Source organism: Megalopta genalis, unplaced genomic scaffold, assembly GCF_051020955.1.
Source record: "Megalopta genalis isolate 19385.01 unplaced genomic scaffold, iyMegGena1_principal scaffold0168, whole genome shotgun sequence".
NCBI lineage: Eukaryota > Metazoa > Arthropoda > Insecta > Hymenoptera > Halictidae > Megalopta > Megalopta genalis.
Genome location: NW_027476237.1, coordinates 229,556 through 253,335, shown reverse-complemented (window position 1 = coordinate 253,335; position 23,780 = coordinate 229,556). Strand labels below are relative to the sequence as shown.

The 23,780-nt window shown below is 34.4% G+C and overlaps 1 protein-coding gene across 1 annotated transcript; it reads left to right on the top strand.

Moving 5' to 3' along the window:
* Window positions 1-478: 478 nt before the first annotated feature.
* On the top strand, window positions 479-21,076 carry LOC143262683 (uncharacterized). The gene is made up of 3 exons (XM_076528233.1): window positions 479-574; window positions 1,682-2,374; window positions 21,013-21,076. Exons 1-3 carry the CDS (start codon window positions 567-569, stop codon window positions 21,074-21,076), a joined length of 765 nt encoding a protein of 254 aa, XP_076384348.1. The 5' UTR covers window positions 479-566.
* Window positions 21,077-23,780: the final 2,704 nt, after the last annotated feature.

Below are 23,780 nucleotides of genomic sequence, written 5' to 3'. Positions count from 1 at the left end.
TAAACAACTTTTGTAGGAACATGTTTTCGATAACTTCACCCTGTAAATATATCCAATAACAAAGGTACTGTAAATAACCAGGCACTAATTAGTCCCCGTAGGTTCTGCTTTCCCTTGCAAATCATAATTTTCATCAAGGCTCGGTGCGAGCCCGTTTACGATGGTTCCTTCAATTGACTCATTTCCACTAGCTCGGCCTAATCCGCCGCTGTTCTTTTTCTTTTAATTTAACCGAACGAACCGATCCTTGTAAAATCCGTATGACACGACCGGTCATCGCAGGTACATGTGCTTACCTGATAGCCGGCCGCGGTGGCTAATGGTTCTCCACGGGAGACGTTTTCATACCTGGCGCATTTTTTTTCGGGTAGTATCCTTTTGTCATTGTTCGTCTTTGCTGATTAGGACGTTCTGTCCTTTAGCAAGGACAGTATAAATACCCTGCCGATGTCAACGGAAACACTCATTCTGTGATCAGTGCAGCAGTGATCAGTGCGAAGACCTCGGCGAATTTTCTCAGTTAATTTTCCCAGTGAAGTATAGTGAGAATTTCTTAGTGAACTAAAATGGAATGGTACGTACATTTTTGCTATATTCTTCCGCGAACATTCTTCAGTCACTTGTTTTGACTAATGTTTTCCGTGTGTCGGGTATAAGAAAGACAATTTATTTTTACGAATTTAAATATTTATAAATAAAATATATTTTTCATCGAGATATGAGTCAACCTCTATTTTGGCCGGATACGGAGAAATCTCCCTAATTGACGCTCGGATAGTGCACGAAGATGGACAAGTCGGGAAGAGGAGATACGATTATTCAAATTTGTAAATTGAAATCTTGAAAATTAGAAAATTTAAATACTAGATAATTTAAAAAATGTACATTTATATATATAGAAATCGGAGAACTTAAAAATCGTGAATTTGTAAATCAAAGAATTTAGAAATTAAAATGATAAGATTTAGAAAATTTGGGAAGCAGATGATTTAAAAATTTGTAAATTTAAGAGTCGGAAATCTTAAAAAGCGTAAATGCAGAAATCAAACAATTCAGAAATCGAAACGGTAAGAACTAGAACATTTAGAAACCAGTTGATAACAATTAAAATTTCAGAAAACTGAAAAATCGTGAATTTATAAATCAAAGAATTTAGAAATTGAAATCTTAAAAATTTGATCATGTAGAAATCAGCTGACTTCGAAATTGTAAATTTATAAATCAGAGAATTTAAAAACCGTCAATTTGATTTGAATTGGAATTGGAATCTTAAAAATCAGAAACTACAGAAACCAGATAATTTCGAAATTATGAATTTAGAAGTATGCGCATTGAAACATCGTGCCATTCGAAACGGATGGATCGAGAAATTGCAAGTTTTTCGGAACGGAAAAATGTGTTTAATCCTGGCGTATAGATATTTCCAATCTATTCGCTTATAAAAACGAGTCGTCTACAAAGTTGTCGATTCACCGATAACTATAAAAACGAGCCGCGAGGCTCGAGTAATCGTGTCTCCTCTTCCCAGATTGTCCATTTCTGTGCGTAATCCGAGCGTCAGTTAGGGAGACATTACTGTATCTCCAAACGTTTCTGGAAACTTGATTCGATTAAAGCTTCCGTCGTTTAATATACCGTTTAATATTACGTGCATACTAATTAATTGTTTCTTTTCGTTCAGTTCCAGAACTAATACTGAATCCTGCATTGAGTGGGGCTCCATAGAAGGTGGAGAAATCGAGTTCGAGTCTCTGACGGAGGATACTTTGGAGGGAGCATTACAAGTAATAAGGAAAAGCTTTTTCCCCAACGAGAGCATCTGCAAAGCCGTAAATCTGATATCGGCGCCTTGTAGCGTCAGAGCGCTCGAGGAGCTCTGTGTGGAAATTGCTAAAGACGGTGTCAGCATTGTTGCAGTCGACGTCAAGACTGGGGAAGTTGTTGGTGTTGTTCTCAATAAAATTAAGATATTGAGAGATCATCCGATGCCGAGAGATCCTGTAACTAACCCGCGACGTCCGTGTGGGCGCCCACCGTTTCGTCGACATCGCCCGGTCCTCTGGCGACCTTGCCAAAAGAGTTGGCTTGAAAGATTCAAGGATAATTGCGTACATCACCGGGCCAGGGGCTACGTAGATTTTCTGATTGCTATACACAGCAAGATAAATTTATTCAAATATTATAATATTGATTGTATTATGGAGTTGATGTTCCTGGCTACGCTGCCGGAGATGCAGCAGCGAAAAATTGGCGAGGGCTTAGTGTCCGTGTCCGTGGAGGTTGCCAATGCGCTGAATAATGGACAGCAAGTGAAAGTACCGATATCTGACACTGGAATTAATAGCGTGATCCATAATTTTCTGAGCATACCGAAGTTAGTGACTGCAATCATGACTTCCAATTACGCGCAGATCATCGCGAGGAGGTGCCGCTTAAAGGTCTTGGAAAGGATTAATTACAGGGGCTTTCGTTATAGTGACGTATCGTTCCGCAAGAGAATAGGGAAGGAGCATCGTGACTTCACTGTTGTAGCCAAGAAAATAAAGAACTAATCGACGGTTCAGAAGATATCGCAATGTCAAGAAAATTATATTTTATTTAGTATTTGCTTGTATTTAACAGGATTTCTATAATTTCGACCGAAATTGTCAATTATTATCTTCGAAATTATCATCTTTGAAATTATTAATTCTGAAATTATCATTTTCGAAATTGTTATCTTCAAAATTGTTATCTTCGACATTGATATCTTCGAAATCATTATCTTCGAAATTACTATCTTCGAAATTATTACCTTCGAAATTATCCCAGAAATTATTCTAGAAATTATTATTTTTGAAATTGTTATCCTAGAAATTACTATCTTTGTAATTGTTATTCTAGAAAGTGTTGTCTCCGAAATTGTTGTCTTTGGAAATATAATTCTCGAAATTATTATCTTTGAAATTATTATCCTTGAAATTATTGTCATTAAAATTATCATCGAAATGATTGAAATAACACCAATTGGCCAAAATATATTCGCTATGCAATCTCGTCGATGTAACACTTATCAATGAAAAGTGTAGAAACAAAACAATGAAATTTATACTTTTCTGCCAGGTTTCTCGTCGTTTCAGCCACTTCATGAAGGAACGGAGATCAGGCACTCGCGATCGGGCACTAATACTAAATAATCCAAACGGCGCGAAAGCGAAGATTTCACCCTTTGAAATGTATCTAAGAACACCATTCTACAGTTTTTTTTGTTAACAAAGTTACGGTATTTTGAATTTCAGAATTTCATTCGGAAGAGAATCCAAGGTGCTATACGATGGCAAACAAAAATCATAGATCAATACTTTCGGGCTCATTCGAAAGGGGAGACTTCGTTCGTTAAAATAATTGTGATTGCGTTTGCCAAACAATTTTTTGAACCACTCAGATCTATGCGAATATGAGAAATCGACAGGACGGAACCATTTTTATTTACAGTGCAGGGTATTAACGAAATAAAATTTATAAAACAGGAGAATTAAGATGCTACGAAACTGGGAAATTGGACTTCTAAAATGAGTAGAAAAACACCACCCTACGATATTTTTTAACGAAGTTATGGTATTCTGAATTTCGAAAAATGTTCGCCTAGAATTCCACGACCTCAGAAATCACATTAATCTTGTATACTTTTTTTCAAAACTGCTATAAATTTGCAACAAAGTATCGCAGATCAACGTTCTTGGATTCGTTGGAAAGGGAATACTTCGTTCCACAGAATCACGGTGATTTCATACGCCGGAGAAACGTTTCGAACTTATCAGAAGCACGCGAATTTGAAAAATGACCAACAAAGTTTCATTTTCGCTTATCGCTCGAGTTCCATCGAACCATTTTTCGTTTCGTGCGATTTATGGTGTAGTGCCGGCCGTGCGTAGAGCCAAAAATATTCGCGCTGAGTCGGAAATGTGATTATCATGTTCGCGCGACCTTTACGAAGGCGGCTGGCCACCCCCGGCCGCCGAAATTCAATTGGTCCAGCAAGTTTCGGTTGATCCAGCGAATCAGAATTTGGTGAAATATCGTTGGCGCACTTGTAACAATGACACGGAGTCACTACAGCTTCAGATGATCGCGATTAGGGCAAATTTCGCAGGAGTTAAACGATTACGCTGATTCTGGCTCGTGAGCACGCGTCGCGACGGATAATTTACGATTTTTCGATGATTTTTATGTCGAAATTATGAATGTCGGACAATTTTATTTCATAATTTTAATTGCTCCTGAACAAAAAATTTTCATCCCCTTTTTATTTTCTGCACGGTGAAACTGCCCCTTTAACAACGACATCCTGATGTTATCCCATTTTCTTGTATATTTTGCAAATTTATCAGGTATTAAAATAATGCGTATAATAAAATTTGAACTTTTTATCCCCTTTACTTATTTTTTTTTAGAGCGGAACAGCCCCTTTTTAATTGCGATATGTAGATGTTACCCTATTTTTGTATATGTTATCAAAATTCTCATGACATTAAAAAGCTGTTTATAACATAAATTAAATTTTTCATGCCTTCCTTACTTTCTTCAGGGTGAAACTACCGCCTTAATAACGATGTCTAGATATTACCTATCTCCATGTTTATTTCTAAAATTTTACCGTATATTAATAAAATATTTGCAGTGAAAATTAAATGTTTCATCCCTTTTTATTTTTCGTAGTACGAAACTACCCCCTGAATGAATGTGGTATCTTGTAGATGTTTCCCTCTCTGCATAATTATTTCTACAATTTTATTGGATATTAAGAAATTACTTCCAGCGAAAATTAGATTTTGCACCCCTTTTTATTTTCTTTGAGATAGAACTTCCATATTTTTAAAATTGCACCAGATATTAAAAAAATTTAAGATAAAAATTTAAAGATATTAAAAAATTGAATTTCTTTCCTTCGTTTATATTTTTAAGGGTAAAACTATCCCCTCCTTGCTCGAATGATATATATTCGATATGTACTAAATGTTCAAAAATATGTTACAATAAAAATTGAATATGTTGTCATTTAAAACAATGCAGTCATATAATGTAACAAATATAAATTTTCTGTCTCGTGTAGAATTTATTAACGACAGAGTATGCTAATCAACATGACAATGAAAGAAATCGTATTTCAAGGGGTTAATTACGTCGGAGAATCTGTAAAATTTTTTCTCCGAGGAATTTATAAATAGCCCGAGGCTATACGAATATTAAAAACTTTATAATGAAGGGATCGGAATAGTTGAATTTTGTGGAAGGGTAATTATTCCTCAGACGAAGTTTGGTTGTTGACAAGAACAGCGATTCTTCGAACGAAATTTAAAATAAAAATTGAAATATCATAAGAATTTTATATTGTTCAACATTGTTGATAATCATATTTTATCAATTTATAATGGTAAATAATATAAATTATAACAATAGTAAGTTCTAGCCAGACCACATAGCTTATGTTAATTTTATAGCAATTACAATTTGAACGACACCAGTTAATGTTAGATTAATACGAATTTTAATTTCAGCAATGCTAATGCGAAAATTTACAGCAATTTGAATTTCGATGATATTAAATGATATGTTATTAAGGAATTTCAATAAAAGCAAAATGTCGAAGAATTTTCAGAGTTGTTGTATACTGTTGATAATCAAATTTCATCAATTTATATTGTCAATTGATTGTACAAAAAATTAAAATATACACGCGAATATTTACGCTAATTTCACGCACTATATTCTCGACATATGTAAATAACAATCTCAATCGCCTCTCACTTCTCAATCATCAGCCGATCATTGAATACATTGATTTTCACTTCTCTCGCATCATTCGATTCCGCAGTTATATCAATTATACAATTTTAATAAAAATAATCCCGAAAATATTATATAACTAATTAAAAATTGTTTCAATTATTGTTTTCATTCGTGATACACTAAATACGTAGCTTTCTCGTTATTAAATAAATGAATTTCCTTGTATATCAATTATGGAATTTATATACATCCATATTTCGGTTTCGTGAAATACTAAATAGAATTGATTCTCATATTATACAATAATTGAATTTTCGAACGTGATAATTATGGCATGGAACTCTTCGGAATTATAGCTATGTTTGATTATTGAAGCACATTAGCGAGCGGAGAGATGACCAAGCAATATTAATTATGATTTCGAAAGTTTTCTTTTCGAAAGAAAATTACTGCTATATTTTTAGACACAATTTTTTAAACTTTATATTTATGTATATATGTACAAGAAAACTTTAATTCTGAAGATTTCTACTTAATTACCAATGAAATAATTATCAATTATGAATGATTTGAAAATTAAATAAACATTGAGACAATCTTTAACAAAAATGTACGTGTACATATCCATTTATTACTAATGATTTTATTCTCCACGATCTTCATGAAACTTCTTTGAAAATAGGTTTTAATAATTATTTCATATAAGTTCGTAACTAAAATAAATATTATAATTAAAATAAATATATTTATTTATGGAAAATGTTTTCTGTTCTTGATTTTCACGTAACTTCAATCAATGTAATATTTAATTATCATTACACATAAATTCAATTTAAATGAATGTTGAAATAATCGTAAGAATAATACGCGGTTGTATTTGTTTATAGAAGGTGATTTTCTCTCGTTAATTTTCATCGAACTGCAGAGGAAATAATAATAATAATAATAATTATTATGAACAAATTTCATTAAAATGGTTCCCAATTATTAAAAGGAGAATACGTTCGATAATGAATTTCTCCTGACGAATTGCACAGAGATTATTACAACAACAAATGTATATTTTATATAGACATGTAAAATCAGTGGCCTAATCGAAGCTTATCAAACATTCACGAAACCAGTACGAAATAATCCTTGCGCTGATAGCTGGCTCATTATCAATCCATCAAATCCATAATCCCCTATGCAACAAATACGACGTGAACTCGAAAGTCGATCATTCTCTTTCTCGTCGATCAATACCGTTGAGAGTTTCGCAAAATTTTCCGCGAAAATCTCGCATCAAACATAATTCCGCTATTCGAGTTTAGTTAAATGTGAATTCGAGCCGAATGATTTCGCACGATCCATCAAATGATAAATGTCGTCGACTGTAGAAATACTATACATTAAAAAATCACAGCAGAAGCTCAATGATTGTAAGAATCGTTGTAATACATGGCAGAATTCCGATACATGCAAAATACAATTAAGAAGAAAATGATAGAAATATTAGAAACTTGACGAAATACAATAATCAAATATAAAGATAGTAAAATGTAGAAACTATATAAATTCAGTAATCAAATGTAGATATATTCAAATATGGATACTATTTATTATATATTACTATATATATTATATTTATTATATTATTATATTATAATATAGATTATTAATATACAACAAATATAAAATTTACTGAATTTTTGAATTCATGTAGCTTCTACATTTTAGTATTTTTATATTTGGCTTTATGTATAAACAATATAAATAGAGTATACGTAATAAATAAAGAAATATTAAAAATATAAAAACTGCACGAATGTAATAATCAAATATAGAAATACTAAAGCCATAGAAACCACTAAAATGCAACTGGCGAATATAGAAACACTAAAATATAGAAACTACGTAAATGGAATAGTCAAATACACAAGAACTAAAAATTTAAAAATTATGAAAGATGCAAAATAGGGGAAAACTATAAAAAAAGACCGGTGTAAGTTGTGATTACGAAAAATATAGGGTCTACAGAAAATGCAATAGTCAAATATACAAGTACTAGAAATTTAAAAATTGTAAGATATGTAAACTGGGGGAAAACTATAAAAAATACCCGCTGTAAATCGTGGTAGTACTAATATAAATGACAAATAAAATTAATAACTAATTACCAATGATCAAATATAGAAATACCAAAAATTTTAGAAAGTGTAGAAGATATAAAATAGGCGGGGAATATAACAAACAATATTATAAATGATAAAATTATCGTTATCATCATTTTACACTTTTAAGCATTACACGAAGCAAAATTGTGTAACTTAACAAAAAAAAAATTATTGTGTGTGTATTATACTATTTTCTATATTTAATATACATATAATTGGGTTGATGGTTTTAATCAATCATCTTCTCCTAATAGCATGTAATTACAGTCGCATTACAATATTCATCATACTCCAATCACAATCACAAATGGCGAGTTCTAATTACATTACAGCCAATATCGTATAATATTATATGTACATAGTCACCTTGTCACCGTCCACTCACCACAAACCACATCCAGTCTCTCACGAAATCAATATTAGCTTATAAGAAATTTATATTTCGACAACAGGAAACAATAATACCTCTCATCATATTAGTTTATGTCAATTTAACAGCAATTTGAATTTTAACGACACTAATTAATGTTAGGATAATATGAATTTTAAGTTCGAGAATATAATATTTTAATATATATAATAACATATATAATAATAATTTAATAATATTTTTTGTAGAGAACTTCAACTCTCATGATATTAAATAATATTTTTTGTTCAGGTATTAAAGCTCCAATAATATTGAACGGAATTATAATAACATCGATACGAATTTTATATTAAATTTATGGGATATATGATGCTCAATGTTATATTTTCATATGATATTGTTTAAAATTGTCTCATATTGTTCTTTTTAACAATGTTTGTTATATGACGTACAATGATTATTTATTGATATCACATTTATGAGGAATTTAGATATCAATAATTACTATCGCATAAATAACGATAACTAGATTGTTGCATCATTAAAATATTTGAATAATACAACGAGGAACTCAAATTTCCATGATTTTAAATAATGTTTAATTTATTAGGAATTCCAGGATCAATAACATTATACACAATGTAATCGTACTAAACCATTCTTATTAGGTTAATGCATAATTTAATACGGTAATAATGTATTAAATGCTGCAGCAATAAAAAAATATAAAAAATGTAAATTTGATAATATTATTAATTATATATATTTTATATATAAATATATATATATAATTATATAATAAAAAAATATATATATATATAATTATACTATATAATATACAATATAATAATTTAGTATAATATACAGTATAATATATATATGGTATATAAATATATATATATACATTATACTGTATATTATACTAAATTATTATATCGTGTATTATATAGTATAATTAAATACATTTATACTGTATATCATACTAAAAACTGTACATTATATATAATATAATGTAATACATTAAATACTATTTCTAGTATTTTACATAATTGCCAAAAGCTGAGTAATTAAATTATATTACGTTCGCTATCAGCATAGTTATATTTATTGTATTTATTGCATTAAATACATTGTATCATCTTACGCGACATGATGAAAATGCCGCCAAAGTGAAGGCATCAATTCTCTAAATATCATGCTATGTGCTATAATTTTAAATAATTATATTCAGCACATTAATATGACGTTCTTTATGCTGCGGGCGAACGTGTTAAGCAATGATCCAAACGCCACGGGTTGAAATGACCTCGACGGTCCATAAACCAAAAATAATATTCTTCCTAATTGATCGCATTTTTTAATTCGAATCTTAACCGTTAGAAGCGATACGCAATTTCAATGCGTTCCTTTTAACGCTGCCAAAAACCTGTTCCCAGTCACGTCCCACCAAAATTGATATTCCCCGCCGTCGCCACAAATTTCCAATAAACTCGCCGCACCAACAGCGCCGCCGAAACCGAAGAAGGAAAACTCGATCGACACTCGCGTGTTTCCCGGTAACGAATCGTCGCTTTCGCCACTCCAACCACGAGTGCAAACACTACGTGGCTGCATCACCGACACCTTTAGGTGCTGGATCGGGGTGGGGTGGGGGGTCGTCGTTGGTGTTCGCTAAAGGTTGCCTCTGCGTTGTAAATAAACGGCGCGACCCGATCGTACTGAAGATAGAAGCCAATCATCCAGCAGGATTTCTGGTTTCCTTTAGTTCCGTCCCCCTCCACCGCTTTCTTCCGTACCTTATGAAGCATAGCTGTACTATCCCCCCCCCCCAAAAAAAAAATTTGCCGGAAAGCGATATTCGGAGTACGTATAGACTAACGGTCGTAAGACGTTGCCCGCGACCATCGAAACCGTCTTCCGACGGTTAATCCGATACATGGAGTTGCGAAATTTCAGCGACACGGTTGTTTTTATGTTTCTGGTCTCCTGACTTCTGCGAACGGCGGATTACGATCGCCGGATATCCATCTCGGTGGACGTAGAATAAAGCAGACCCGATTTTCTGAAGCTTCGCAGATTATGGTATTCGGAAATAAAAGAATTTCGTAGCTTGCTTTCAAGAGCCTTTTAGAGTGTAACGTACGGAGAATCTTCCCACGAATTTTTTATATTCCCTCCTGAAGGCATACGCCAGGCTGGCGCCAGCCAGCCGGGGATTCATTTGTATATCGCGAGTCGAGTACCTCCGAGAGAGTACGACGACGAACATTTCTGGAGTCGGACCACATAGGATCATCCCCACTACCATTTTTCCACAGAAAAACTGACTATATAAAGGGCCCAAACGCGACCGGGAATTGGGCTAGTTTCGAGTCATTCGTCGACGCGGAAACATTAGTAACATCGAGTTTCAATTCTTCTTCCGCGAAAACTTACTTACAGTTGTAAAACCCAACGCGTAATAATTTAGTTTTTACCAGTTTTCTTTGGTTTCAAGTTTAATCATTTCCACCTCCTGTTTCAAACCAGTAGTTGGTATAACCCACCAAGATATATCTTAACCGCTCGAGGTATATCTTTATTTCTTTTCTAACCCTAATATCAATTTCTCCAAACACCTTATCCTAATTTTAAAGGTAGCTACCCGTGTCGAAATAAACATCGGCTGGTCTACGCACCTCATCCAAAAATTCCAATTACATGCAACCTCCGGCCACCCAAACTGCCTGGCCCTCGGCTCGTAACAAGAGCATGATAAGACGAGTAGTATTGTGGTCATTTAATCCTGAGATAGTAGCGTCTGAAAGCAGAGGAACTTAAATATTTTTGATAAATTATTTTCGTTTAATTTTAAATAGAATCGTACGTGTTTTGATGAAGGGCGAAGAAACGAATCCAACAAGTATAATGATTGAATACTTTCGATTGTTTAACCTCGATATGTTTGCGTTTGAAAGTTGATTACTTAATGTTTCGGACACGATATTGTTACAAGAATTATATCTCTTTTTTAATGTTTATGATAATATTGTTACGGCAACTTGTCCAAATCAAGTGGCTGTAATGTGAAACAGCCCTGTTGTGAACACCTCCTTAAAGAATAATAGAAGAGAGGGGTTGCCACGGAGGTGTGTTATCAACGGACAATCGAAGAGTCGGGATCGGACCGTCGAGCGGTCCAAAGATCTCAAACATAATTGAATTGAGTTGTATTATAGTTTATGTACTTTATTGTAAATAAAATGCCGCGACGCGAAAGAAATGCAGTAATTCGCAACAATATTATTGAATCAATTGTTTTCTCATATAATAAAGCACTCCTTAAAGTAAGTAGAAACATAAATTTTGTTTATTTATTGCACATGTCCTTTTGTATAATAAGCGATAAACAAGATAGTGACGAAATTTAACGTCACAAAAATAATCGGACAGTCCGTAGGTATAGGTGAACTAGTTTTTATCGATGGTATTATGGATAAAATGAAATATTTGGACATTTTTTAAAGAAAATTTAATTACAAGTGTTATAAATATGGGTGTACGTACAGTTTTAAGTTTTATTAGGACAGTGATCCTAAACACAAGGTCAGAATTGTACAGGAATATTTGTTAAACAATTGTCCAAAAGTACTGCATCCTTCTCCTCAATCGCCTGATTTAAATCCAATTAAAAATTTATGGGATCAACTGGACCACAAAATTCGTACAATACTTACAAAGACAACAACAAAGATAAAACAACGTTTGTTAGACGAATGGAAACGAATTTCGTCGGATTATTTAAATAAAGTCATCTGTAACATGCCCAAGCGATTACATGAAGTAATAAAACAAAAGGGTCAACCGACAAAATATTAATATTATGATAACGTGATTAAAAAGATTTTCATTTTATATAAAATTAATGTAATTCATTCACTGTCCGAATATTTTTGTGACGTTAAATTTCCTCACAATCTTGTTCATCGCTTATTATACAAAAGAACATGTGCAATAAATAAACAAAATTTATGTTTCTACTTACTTTGTATGAGAAAACAATTGATTCAATAATACTATCATAAACAATAAAAAGGAGCAATTGTTCTTGTATCAATATCGTGTCCGAATATTAATGCGAGTCACTGTATATATTCATTATACTCGTTGCATTTGTCTTTCGATGCTCTACAAGAATATCGGTAACAATATACAGAGTGTTGTATAAAAGTGTGCTGGAAACAGGAGTAGTCCTCAGGAGTAGTATCTTTTTTCCAGATACAAATATCAAGCGGATTACGAAAAAAAACCGAAAAAATGGACGTCGGATCTGTTGTACATACGAAAACCACACAATGGAGCGATAGAAAAAGACATATCCCTAGTTAACAATACATATGTAACAATAATTTAAACAATATTTATAATTGATTATGTTTTTCTTATTACATTGTCTATAATCATATTGTTCATAACTGATAATATTCTTTATTACTACTTTAGACAATATATTTGTACTACGTGACCTATAATATTATTTAAAAAAAATTGGTTAAGTAAACATTTTTATCACAATTAAATACAAAAATTACTTAACACGAAGATCGTCGTATGAAATTTTATATTCCAATCATATAATTGTAGTCAAAAATCGTAGGCAAATATTGTAGCTAAAATGGAAAAATATTGACATCCACAAAAAATAAGTACTTGGTCAATGAAAATATATAAAGTAAAATGTACAACTAAAATGTTTAGAATAAAATGTTCAAACAAACTGTTCGATAAACATGCTTAAAATAAAATGTTCAACTAAAATGTGTAAAATAAAGTATTCACAACCAATATGTTTAAAATGAAGTGTTCAAAATAAAATGTTCAACTAAAATTAACATCTACGAAAAATAAGTTCGAAACAATGCTTGTGTACGTCGATAGCGTCTGGTGTCGCATTTCGTATCGACAGCGCATTCAAATTCAGGAAACCTCGAAAACATGAAAACACCGATTTTCATAAAAGTCGCACGAAGTTGTGGATTGTGGCCAACTCTTTGAGCGAAAAGTGCGACGTGTGGCGTCGGGTGTCATCTGTCGAAGGAACGTGCAAACGTCGGAATACAAAAATTCTCCCCTCCACACTCTCGCCGATCCCATCGCACACTCTAACCGCCATTTCTGGCGCGGCTCCTATCGGGTCCCTTATTTCGTCGACGAAATAATGGGGAGGTGGGTGAACTGGAAGAATGCAGTCTCAAGCCTCCGCGACCTAACCCAGTGAAATGAATTGGAGGATCGTGCCCCGACCGTGAAAATCGACGCCAGAAAAATATTTTCCTGGCCTTCGTGCTCCGGGCAACGAACGATGCCGATCTTTTGCGTAAGCCGCTTCCAGATATCTCGCAGAGTCGCTGAGATCGCTCGGTCCCCGAAAAATTCCGTTGGAAAAGTCGTTCGCCCATCGATAGCAAAGATTTCTCGCAGACGGAAGTGGTCACGATTTTTTTTCTTGCGGATTTTAGGGTCGAAGGTTTAGGTTAGGTGGACGGGTTTTTATGGAGCTTGGTGGATGGCGTATGAAATGGAGGGTTCGGGGTGTAGTGAAAAAAAAAGATTGCAAATTGAATTGATATTTTATATTGCTAGTAATAATAAAATTTTTTATTTCATTAAAAAATCATTCAAATAATTCGACAAATTATTTATTTATTATTGCAAATGATAAAAAAAATATTTATTATGCAAATAAAATGTTATTTTTCATTTGGGTTTTAGAGAGGGACGAAAAGATTTAGAATACTATTTGCGCTGATATACATATGTATACTTAGTGAATAAATTTAGGATAATGTAAATTAAAGGGTTGGAACTTGAGTTCCAATATATCAATTACTAAAGAATTGAATTTGTATTACAAAGTTTCAATTATTTAAATCTCAAAATTTTAATTTTTTTAATTTTAATTTAAATATTAAGTTACACTTCTGCTTATGTCTACATGCTCCTATGTATTCAATAAATAGATTTTGGCTAGATTTTCTTTCTAATGTAAATTAAGGGTTGTTGACCAAGGTGATAATTACTGAAGGGGTGAATTCGGAGTGCATAGTTAATATTTAAAATAATTTCGAAATATTGATGAGTATTGATTTATTTTCCCGACGGTGCCACTCTCGTCTGCTATGCAGACGACACATTAGTGGTCGCCGTCGGGGACACCTTCGAGAGGACCATCCGACGAGCGGAGGTTGCGGTGGCAACCGTCGTCGCGAGGATCTGCGATCTGGGGCTGAAGGTGGCCCCGGAGAAGGCCGAGGCCGTCTGGTTTGGACGGCCTTGGTCTCGGCCACGGGCCAGATCGTGGATCTGGGTTGGAGAAGCCTGCGTCGAGGTGAAGTCCGAGATCAAGTATCTCGGACTGATCCTCGACAGCCACTGGAGGTTCGGAGCACATTTCGGCCGTCTCGTCCCCCGAGTTGAGAGGGCGGCGGCCGCGTTAGGCCGCCTGTTGCCCAATATCGGGGGACCGGGCGATATGGTGCGTCGCCTATACCTGGGCGTGGTGCGGTCCATGGCATTATACGGCGCCCCGATTTGGGCGCCGTCCGTGAGGGCAAACCGGCGCAACACATTGTTGTTGCGCCGGATTCAGAGGCAAATGGCCCTTCGCCTCGTAAGGGGTTACCGCACCACGTCTACCGTGGCGGCGCTTGCTCTGGCGGGAGAAATTCCCTTCGAGCTGCAGGCGGCGATGCGCGCCTATGTCTATAGGCGCATATGCATCGCTGGCCGGGCTCGGGGGGACCCGCCGGAGCAGGAGGCGGTCGGGGGCTTCGGGCTCCAGGCCCGGGGACTAGCGCTCGCCAGATGGCATGCGGAGCTTTGCTCCCATGCCGCCGAGCGCGTCCCCGGGGCTCTCCTGTCGCACTTCACCTCGTGGCGGGAGAGGCGGTTTGGCAGGCTCTCCTACCGTGCGACGCAGGTATTCACCGGGCATGGCTGCTTCGGTGTCTACCTGTGTCGCATCGGTCGGGAAGCGACGACGGTGTGCCACCACTGTGGCGCGGAGGAGGACTCGGCGCAGCATACACTGGAGGTGTGCCCCGCCTTTTCAGTGCTGCGCCGAGTCCTAAGTAGGGAAGTTGGTCGCGACCTCGCTCTCTCCAGCTTAGTTGGGGCCATGCTGGAGAGCCCGACAAAATGGGCGGCAGCCATAGCCTTCTGCGAACAGGTAATGTTGCAGAAGGAGGCTGCCGAGCGGGGTCGCCGCGAGCGGGGGTGCGGCGTGTGCGCCCACGCCTAGAGCCCCCCCCCCCGAGCAGCTGATAATAGGCGGGCGGCGGGTGTACCAGATCATGCTGGTTTAATTACCCGCCGCCCGCCAACCGAGGATGTCCTATCAGGAGTGGGGGCGACGACAACTTGTCGTCGCCCCCGACGGCCGCCAGTGCGGGCGTCGTGACGAGGCGGTGTGGGGTGCGGTCCCCCGCACCGCCGAATCAAGATGATTTATGGGGGGAGGATTAATCTGCCCCCGGGACGCGGCCGGCCACCGCTCCATCCTGGTGGCCGGCCAGGCGAGGGGGAGCCGCGGTCGTGTTCTTAAGAGTTCCCGTGGCTCCCCCGTTAATCGCCAGCGCCCTAGGCCGCCGTGGGGGTTTTAGCGGGTCGAACCCCGCACTACCCCCGCCCAGCCATCCGGGCGGGACGGGGGTGTCTGACCAGCAAATTTCCCCCACGATAATAAAAAAAAAAAAAGTATTGATTTATTTTTGTCAATAGATTTAAGCTAGAACTCCATTTCCTTATAAATTTAAAGGTCCAGGGTTAATGACTGACGTGTATTAGTTACTGCTGAAGTAAATTTGGGGTGTAAGGTGAGTATTTTAAATTACTGTGAAATATTCACGAATGCTGATTTCAGTCAATAAAGGTCCGGCTTCCCTTTTCGATGTGAATGGAATGGTCGAGGGTTAATGACCGATTGATCGTGGGCAAAGTGAACATTTACAATCATTCCGGAATATTTCTGCATGCCGACGTATTTTTATAAAATCGACTTAGACCAGGTTTGCTAATATATTTCTATTAAATACGTTAAATAAATTTAAGTTAGCTTTCCTTTATTTTCTGAATCAGGGCGCCGAGGCTTGATGATAAAGATATCAACTATTGAAAGGGTGATTTTGAGGTGCAAAATTGACAGTTAAGATTATTCTAAGACACTCCCTGCGCTCTGATAATATTTTCTTGTCTACACGTATTCTGTAAGCAAGGGTTCGAGGTTCCCCTCTTGTACACAAGTTACCCAAAGGGGTGAGTTTGGGGTGCAAAGTTGGCAGTTTGTATTATTTTGGAAAGTTTGTTGATACTAATATTATTTATGTCATGTAAATTTCGGCTGGGTTCTCCTCTTTTTAATGTAAATCAGCTGGTTGCGGGGCGGTGTTGTACATCTAATTTACAGTAGGGACGAATTTTGGGGTGGAAAATTCACATAATTTTCGGAAGCTCGCAGATACTTACATATCTTTATTATGTAAGTTCATGTTGTACTTCCCTTTTAATATAAATCGGGGGATTGAGGGTTGAAGCTTCAAATGTTGATTGCCGAAAGGGTGAATTAGGGGTAGAAAGACTACGGTCTAAACTATTCCAAGATATTTCTTCGTTCTTAGAAAAATTAATTGACTAAATGTGTCGTAAATTAGCTTCCCAATATGCGTGCAAGGGTTGAGTGCGGTATGTTTAAGGCATCAGTTACTAGAAGGGTGAATTTAGGGTGCGAGGGTTTACGTAGTTTCCGAGGAGGTCGTAGACTCTATTTTTATGCGGGTACGTTTATGTGGTAGTCAGTAATTTTCATGACGTTGTAATGACCAGAACTATAATTCTAGGCAATCATAGGTCTGTTGAAGCTGGTGATACTTCTGATTCTAACCGCATTCCTGTTCTCTCTCGCTGCCGTAACACGGTTGATGGAGCTGACTGTCATCGTAATGTATCCGGTGCCCATTTTCGTGCTCAGACTATTTTCGAGAGTAGTCGTGAGTACATATATAAAGGCAAATCTTACTTTCTGAAACATTCGCTCTTCCCATAAATCATCTTAATATTATGCTAATTTCTTAACATAACATTGGCTATTAACTTTTTAGTTTATCTAACAAGTAACTTACGTGGTCAGCATTAGTAAAATTAAGAAATTATTAATCACTGTCTCGAAACCATTTTTATGCAAAATAATCGAATACTCTTGGTAGTTGATTGTGATAATTTTTCAGCATTTTGCTAGTGGTTTTTCGGTTGATTTAGTAACTTCTGCGGTCGTTGTTAAAAAATTTAATATAAATTATATTATTCATAATCACTAAACCATTTTTATGCAAACTTCTGGTCAAAATATTTTAAAAGTTGATGGACAATTTTGTCGTGCCTCGCTAGTGACTTTTCAGTTTACCTAGTAACTTCTGTGATCGACGTTAATAAAGTAAATAATAAAATGAATTGCACACTACGAACGTGGTCCAAAAGTATCAATAACGTCGGGGTAATTATACATACTCGATCAGCAACAAGCGGTCCGAAAGCGTTCGTTGCTCGCTTTTTATTTAAACATTCGCGCTGGAAATGGAAAACTGTCATCGTGACTGAGGGAAGTCTGGTGAAATATTAGGTTATTACGCGATTTGGTAATCCCATATCGTCCCAGAATCCGTCGCGCGAGTAATTCGGTGAAATTAGATCAGCCATTATGCCGATCCGCAAAATTCCATCTTAAGAGAGATATTTCGGGCATTCGAAGGGATCATTAAACTCTCTAATTGTAAGTCGGCTTCATCAAAAACATCACTGACTTCTAATTTTTCTGAAATTTTAATTTCTATAATATTTTCAGACGCGTTTATAAATTCATTTCAAAAGGACATTCTATTTAAGCGTTTCAAATAAAATGTTTCACTAAAATGTTTAACTAAAATGATCATCTAAAATAATCACACACACACACACAACTAAAATGTTTACAATTAAATGTTTGAAATGAATCATTCGTCTAAAATGTTTGAAAAAAGATTATCAATGAAAATGTTGAACTGAAATGTTTAAAATTAAATGTTGAACTAAAATGTTTGAAATAAAACATTCAACTGAAACGTTAAAAATAAAATTATCAATTGAAATGTACAACTAAAATGTTTAAAACAAGATACCAAAGAAAATGTACAACTGAAATGTTTAAAATTAAATGTTCAACAAAAATGTTTATGTAAAATGTTTAAAAGAAAATGTTAAACTAAACTGTTTAGAATAAAGTTGTCAATTGAAACGTTTAAGATAAAATTTTCAATTAAAATGTTTAGGATAGAATTGTCAATTGAAACGTTTGAAATAAAATGTTCAACGAAAACACGTTTACAAAAAAATGTTCAACTAAACCGTTTAAAATAAAATGTTTAATTAAATCCTTGATACCATAACGTTATCAGAAATATCAGTAAAGAAGATTTCTGTAATCTCTAGCAAGATGATGATTAATTAAAGGCATTTACTCTTGAAATAGTATCCGCCATCGAAGTATTTCACAGGGAACGTTCTTTTCCGTTTAAAGGAATGAATGTATTTATTTAAAGAGTCGGCCACTTTCCGGTTCCGTTAAATAAGCTTCCGCTGGCACGAATATTTAAGTGCTTGCTCTTGCAGCTTATCAAAGAAAACCTGGGGTATGTCGAGTCCGTCCGGCACCTCTCTTCCCCCCACCCTCTCTCTCTTGTTGTAAGAATACCTCGAACAACTCGGCAATGCTGCTACTTATTTCTTAATTGTTCGCCGGTCGATTCACTGGTACGAAATAATTACACGCCACCATATTGTAATCCTCGTGCAACGCTCGACTCTAATTTTCATTGGGTAAGAAATTCAAATTTGGACAATTGGATGCAAAATGATACTTCAGTAGCGCGAATTAATGTTATATTCATAAGAAAAAATTTAAATTCAGTAACATTGAATAACCTGAAATTCAAATAATACGAAATAATTATTCTACGTCACTGTATTAGATATTTAATCATTATTTGTTGTTTTTTTAATGATATAAATATAAAAACAATATAATATAAATGTAATATAAATATAATAATATATAAATACAGCAGTATAAATATAATAATATATAAATACAGTAATATAAATTTAACATATGTATAGTATACATAAATATGATTCGAATATTAGTAAGCTTCAAATACTAAAATTTTTATTTTTACTTGGATATTATATTTTTTATTTCTATTTTTATTATTGTTGTTATTATTATTATTATTGTCATATAAAAATATGTCTTAAATACTTTGTGTAGAAAACGACAAAAATATTTGCAAGCAACAAATACACAAATTTTTCTTTTTTAACAATTTTATATTATTATTATTATTATTATTATTATTATTATTATTATTATCACTATCATTATCATTATCATTATCATTATCATTAATCATTAATCATTAATCGTTAATCGTTAATCGTTAATCGTTAATCGTTAATCGTTAATCGTTAATCGTTAATCGTTAATCGTTAATCGTTAATCGTTAATCGTTAATCGTTAATCGTTAATCGTTAATCGTTAATCGTTAATCGTTAATCGTTAATCATTAATCGTTAATCGTTAATCGTTAATCGTTAATCGTTAATCGTTAATCGTTAATCGTTAATCGTTAATCGTTAATCGTTAATCGTTAATCGTTAATCGTTAATCGTTAATCGTTAATCGTTAATCGTTAATCGTTAATCGTTAATCGTTAATCGTTAATCGTTAATCGTTAATCGTTAATCGTTAATCGTTAATCGTTAATCGTTAATCGTTAATCGTTAATCGTTAATCGTTAATCGTTAATCGTTAATCGTTAATCGTTAATCGTTAATCGTTAATCGTTAATCGTTAATCGTTAATCGTTAATCGTTAATCGTTAATCGTTAATCGTTAATCGTTAATCGTTAATCGTTAATCGTTAATCGTTAATCGTTAATCGTTAATCGTTAATCGTTAATCGTTAATCGTTAATCGTTAATCGTTAATCGTTAATCGTTAATCGTTAATCGTTAATCGTTAATCGTTAATCGTTAATCGTTAATCGTTAATCGTTAATCGTTAATCGTTAATCGTTAATCATGATCATTATCGTTATCGTTATCGTTATCGTTATCGTTATCGTTATCGTTATCGTTATCGTTATCGTTATCGTTATCGTTATCGTTATCGTTATCGTTATCGTTATCGTTATCGTTATCGTTATCGTTATCGTTATCGTTATCGTTATCGTTATCGTTATCGTTATCGTTATCGTTATCGTTGGGGTGCAAAGTTGGCAGTTTGTATTATTTTGGAAAGTTTGTTGATACTAATATTATTTATGTCATGTAAATTTCGGCTGGGTTCTCCTCTTTTTAATGTAAATCAGCTGGTTGCGGGGCGGTGTTGTACATCTAATTTACAGTAGGGACGAATTTTGGGGTGGAAAATTCACATAATTTTCGGAAGCTCGCAGATACTTACATATCTTTATTATGTAAGTTCATGTTGTACTTCCCTTTTAATATAAATCGGGGGATTGTGGGTTGAAGCTTCAAATGTTGATTGCCGAAAGGGTGAATTAGGGGTAGAAAGACTACGGTCTAAACTATTCCAAGATATTTCTTCGTTCTTAGAAAAATTAATTGACTAAATGTGTCGTAAATTAGCTTCCCAATATGCGTGCAAGGGTTGAGTGCGGTATGTTTAAGGCATCAGTTACTAGAAGGGTGAATTTAGGGTGCGAGGGTTTACGTAGTTTCCGAGGAGGTCGTAGACTCTATTTTTATGCGGGTACGTTTATGTGGTAGTCAGTAATTTTCATGACGTTGTAATGACCAGAACTATAATTCTAGGCAATCATAGGTCTGTTGAAGCTGGTGATACTTCTGATTCTAACCGCATTCCTGTTCTCTCTCGCTGCCGTAACACGGTTGATGGAGCTGACTGTCATCGTAATGTATCCGGTGCCCATTTTCGTGCTCAGACTATTTTCGAGAGTAGTCGTGAGTACATGTATAAAGGCAAATCTTACTTTCTGAAACATTCGCTCTTCCCATAAATCATCTTAATATTATGCTAATTTCTTAACATAACATTGGCTATTAACTTTTTAGTTTATCTAACAAGTAACTTACGTGGTCAGCATTAGTAAAATTAAGAAATTATTAATCACTGTCTCGAAACCATTTTTATGCAAAATAATCGAATATTCTTGGTAGTTGATTGTGATAATTTTTCAGCATTTTGCTAGTGGTTTTTCGGTTGATTTAGTAACTTCTGCGGACGTCGTTAAAAAATTTAATATAAATTATATTATTCATAATCACTAAACCATTTTTATGCAAACTTCTGGTCAAAATATTTTAAAAGTTGATGGACAATTTTGTCGTGCCTCGCTAGTGACTTTTCAGTTTACCTAGTAACTTCTGTGATCGACGTTAATAAAGTAAATAATAAAATGAATTGCACACTACGAACGTGGTCCAAAAGTATCAATAACGTCGGGGTAATTATACATACTCGATCAGCAACAAGCGGTCCGAAAGCGTTCGTTGCTCGCTTTTTATTTAAACATTCGCGCTGGAAATGGAAAACTGTCATCGTGACTGAGGGAAGTCTGGTGAAATATTAGGTTATTACGCGATTTGGTAATCCCATATCGTCCCAGAATCCGTCGCGCGAGTAATTCGGTGAAATTAGATCAGCCATTATGCCGATCCGCAAAATTCCATCTTAAGAGAGATATTTCGGGCATTCGAAGGGATCATTAAACTCTCTAATTGTAAGTCGGCTTCATCAAAAACATCACTGACTTCTAATTTTTCTGAAATTTTAATTTCTATAATATTTTCAGACGCGTTTATAAATTCATTTCAAAAGGACATTCTATTTAAGCGTTTCAAATAAAATGTTTCACTAAAATGTTTAACTAAAATGATCATCTAAAATAATCACACACACACACACAACTAAAATGTTTACAATTAAATGTTTGAAATGAATCATTCGTCTAAAATGTTTGAAAAAAGATTATCAATGAAAATGTTGAACTGAAATGTTTAAAATTAAATGTTGAACTAAAATGTTTGAAATAAAACATTCAACTGAAACGTTAAAAATAAAATTATCAATTGAAATGTACAACTAAAATGTTTAAAACAAGATACCAAAGAAAATGTACAACTGAAATGTTTAAAATTAAATGTTCAACAAAAATGTTTATGTAAAATGTTTAAAAGAAAATGTTAAACTAAACTGTTTAGAATAAAGTTGTCAATTGAAACGTTTAAGATAAAATTTTCAATTAAAATGTTTAGGATAGAATTGTCAATTGAAACGTTTGAAATAAAATGTTCAACGAAAACACGTTTACAAAAAAATGTTCAACTAAACCGTTTAAAATAAAATGTTTAATTAAATCCTTGATACCATAACGTTATCAGAAATATCAGTAAAGAAGATTTCTGTAATCTCTAGCAAGATGATGATTAATTAAAGGCATTTACTCTTGAAATAGTATCCGCCATCGAAGTATTTCACAGGGAACGTTCTTTTCCGTTTAAAGGAATGAATGTATTTATTTAAAGAGTCGGCCACTTTCCGGTTCCGTTAAATAAGCTTCCGCTGGCACGAATATTTAAGTGCTTGCTCTTGCAGCTTATCAAAGAAAACCTGGGGTATGTCGAGTCCGTCCGGCACCTCTCTTCCCCCCACCCTCTCTCTCTTGTTGTAAGAATACCTCGAACAACTCGGCAATGCTGCTACTTATTTCTTAATTGTTCGCCGGTCGATTCACTGGTACGAAATAATTACACGCCACCATATTGTAATCCTCGTGCAACGCTCGACTCTAATTTTCATTGGGTAAGAAATTCAAATTTGGACAATTGGATGCAAAATGATACTTCAGTAGCGCGAATTAATGTTATATTCATAAGAAAAAATTTAAATTCAGTAACATTGAATAACCTGAAATTCAAATAATACGAAATAATTATTCTACGTCACTGTATTAGATATTTAATCATTATTTGTTGTTTTTTTAATGATATAAATATAAAAACAATATAATATAAATGTAATATAAATATAATAATATATAAATACAGCAGTATAAATATAATAATATATAAATACAGTAATATAAATTTAACATATGTATAGTATACATAAATATGATTCGAATATTAGTAAGCTTCAAATACTAAAATTTTTATTTTTACTTGGATATTATATTTTTTATTTCTATTTTTATTATTGTTGTTATTATTATTATTATTGTCATATAAAAATATGTCTTAAATACTTTGTGTAGAAAACGACAAAAATATTTGCAAGCAACAAATACACAAATTTTTCTTTTTTAACAATTTTATATTATTATTATTATTATTATTATTATTATTATTATTATTATTATTATTATTATTATCAC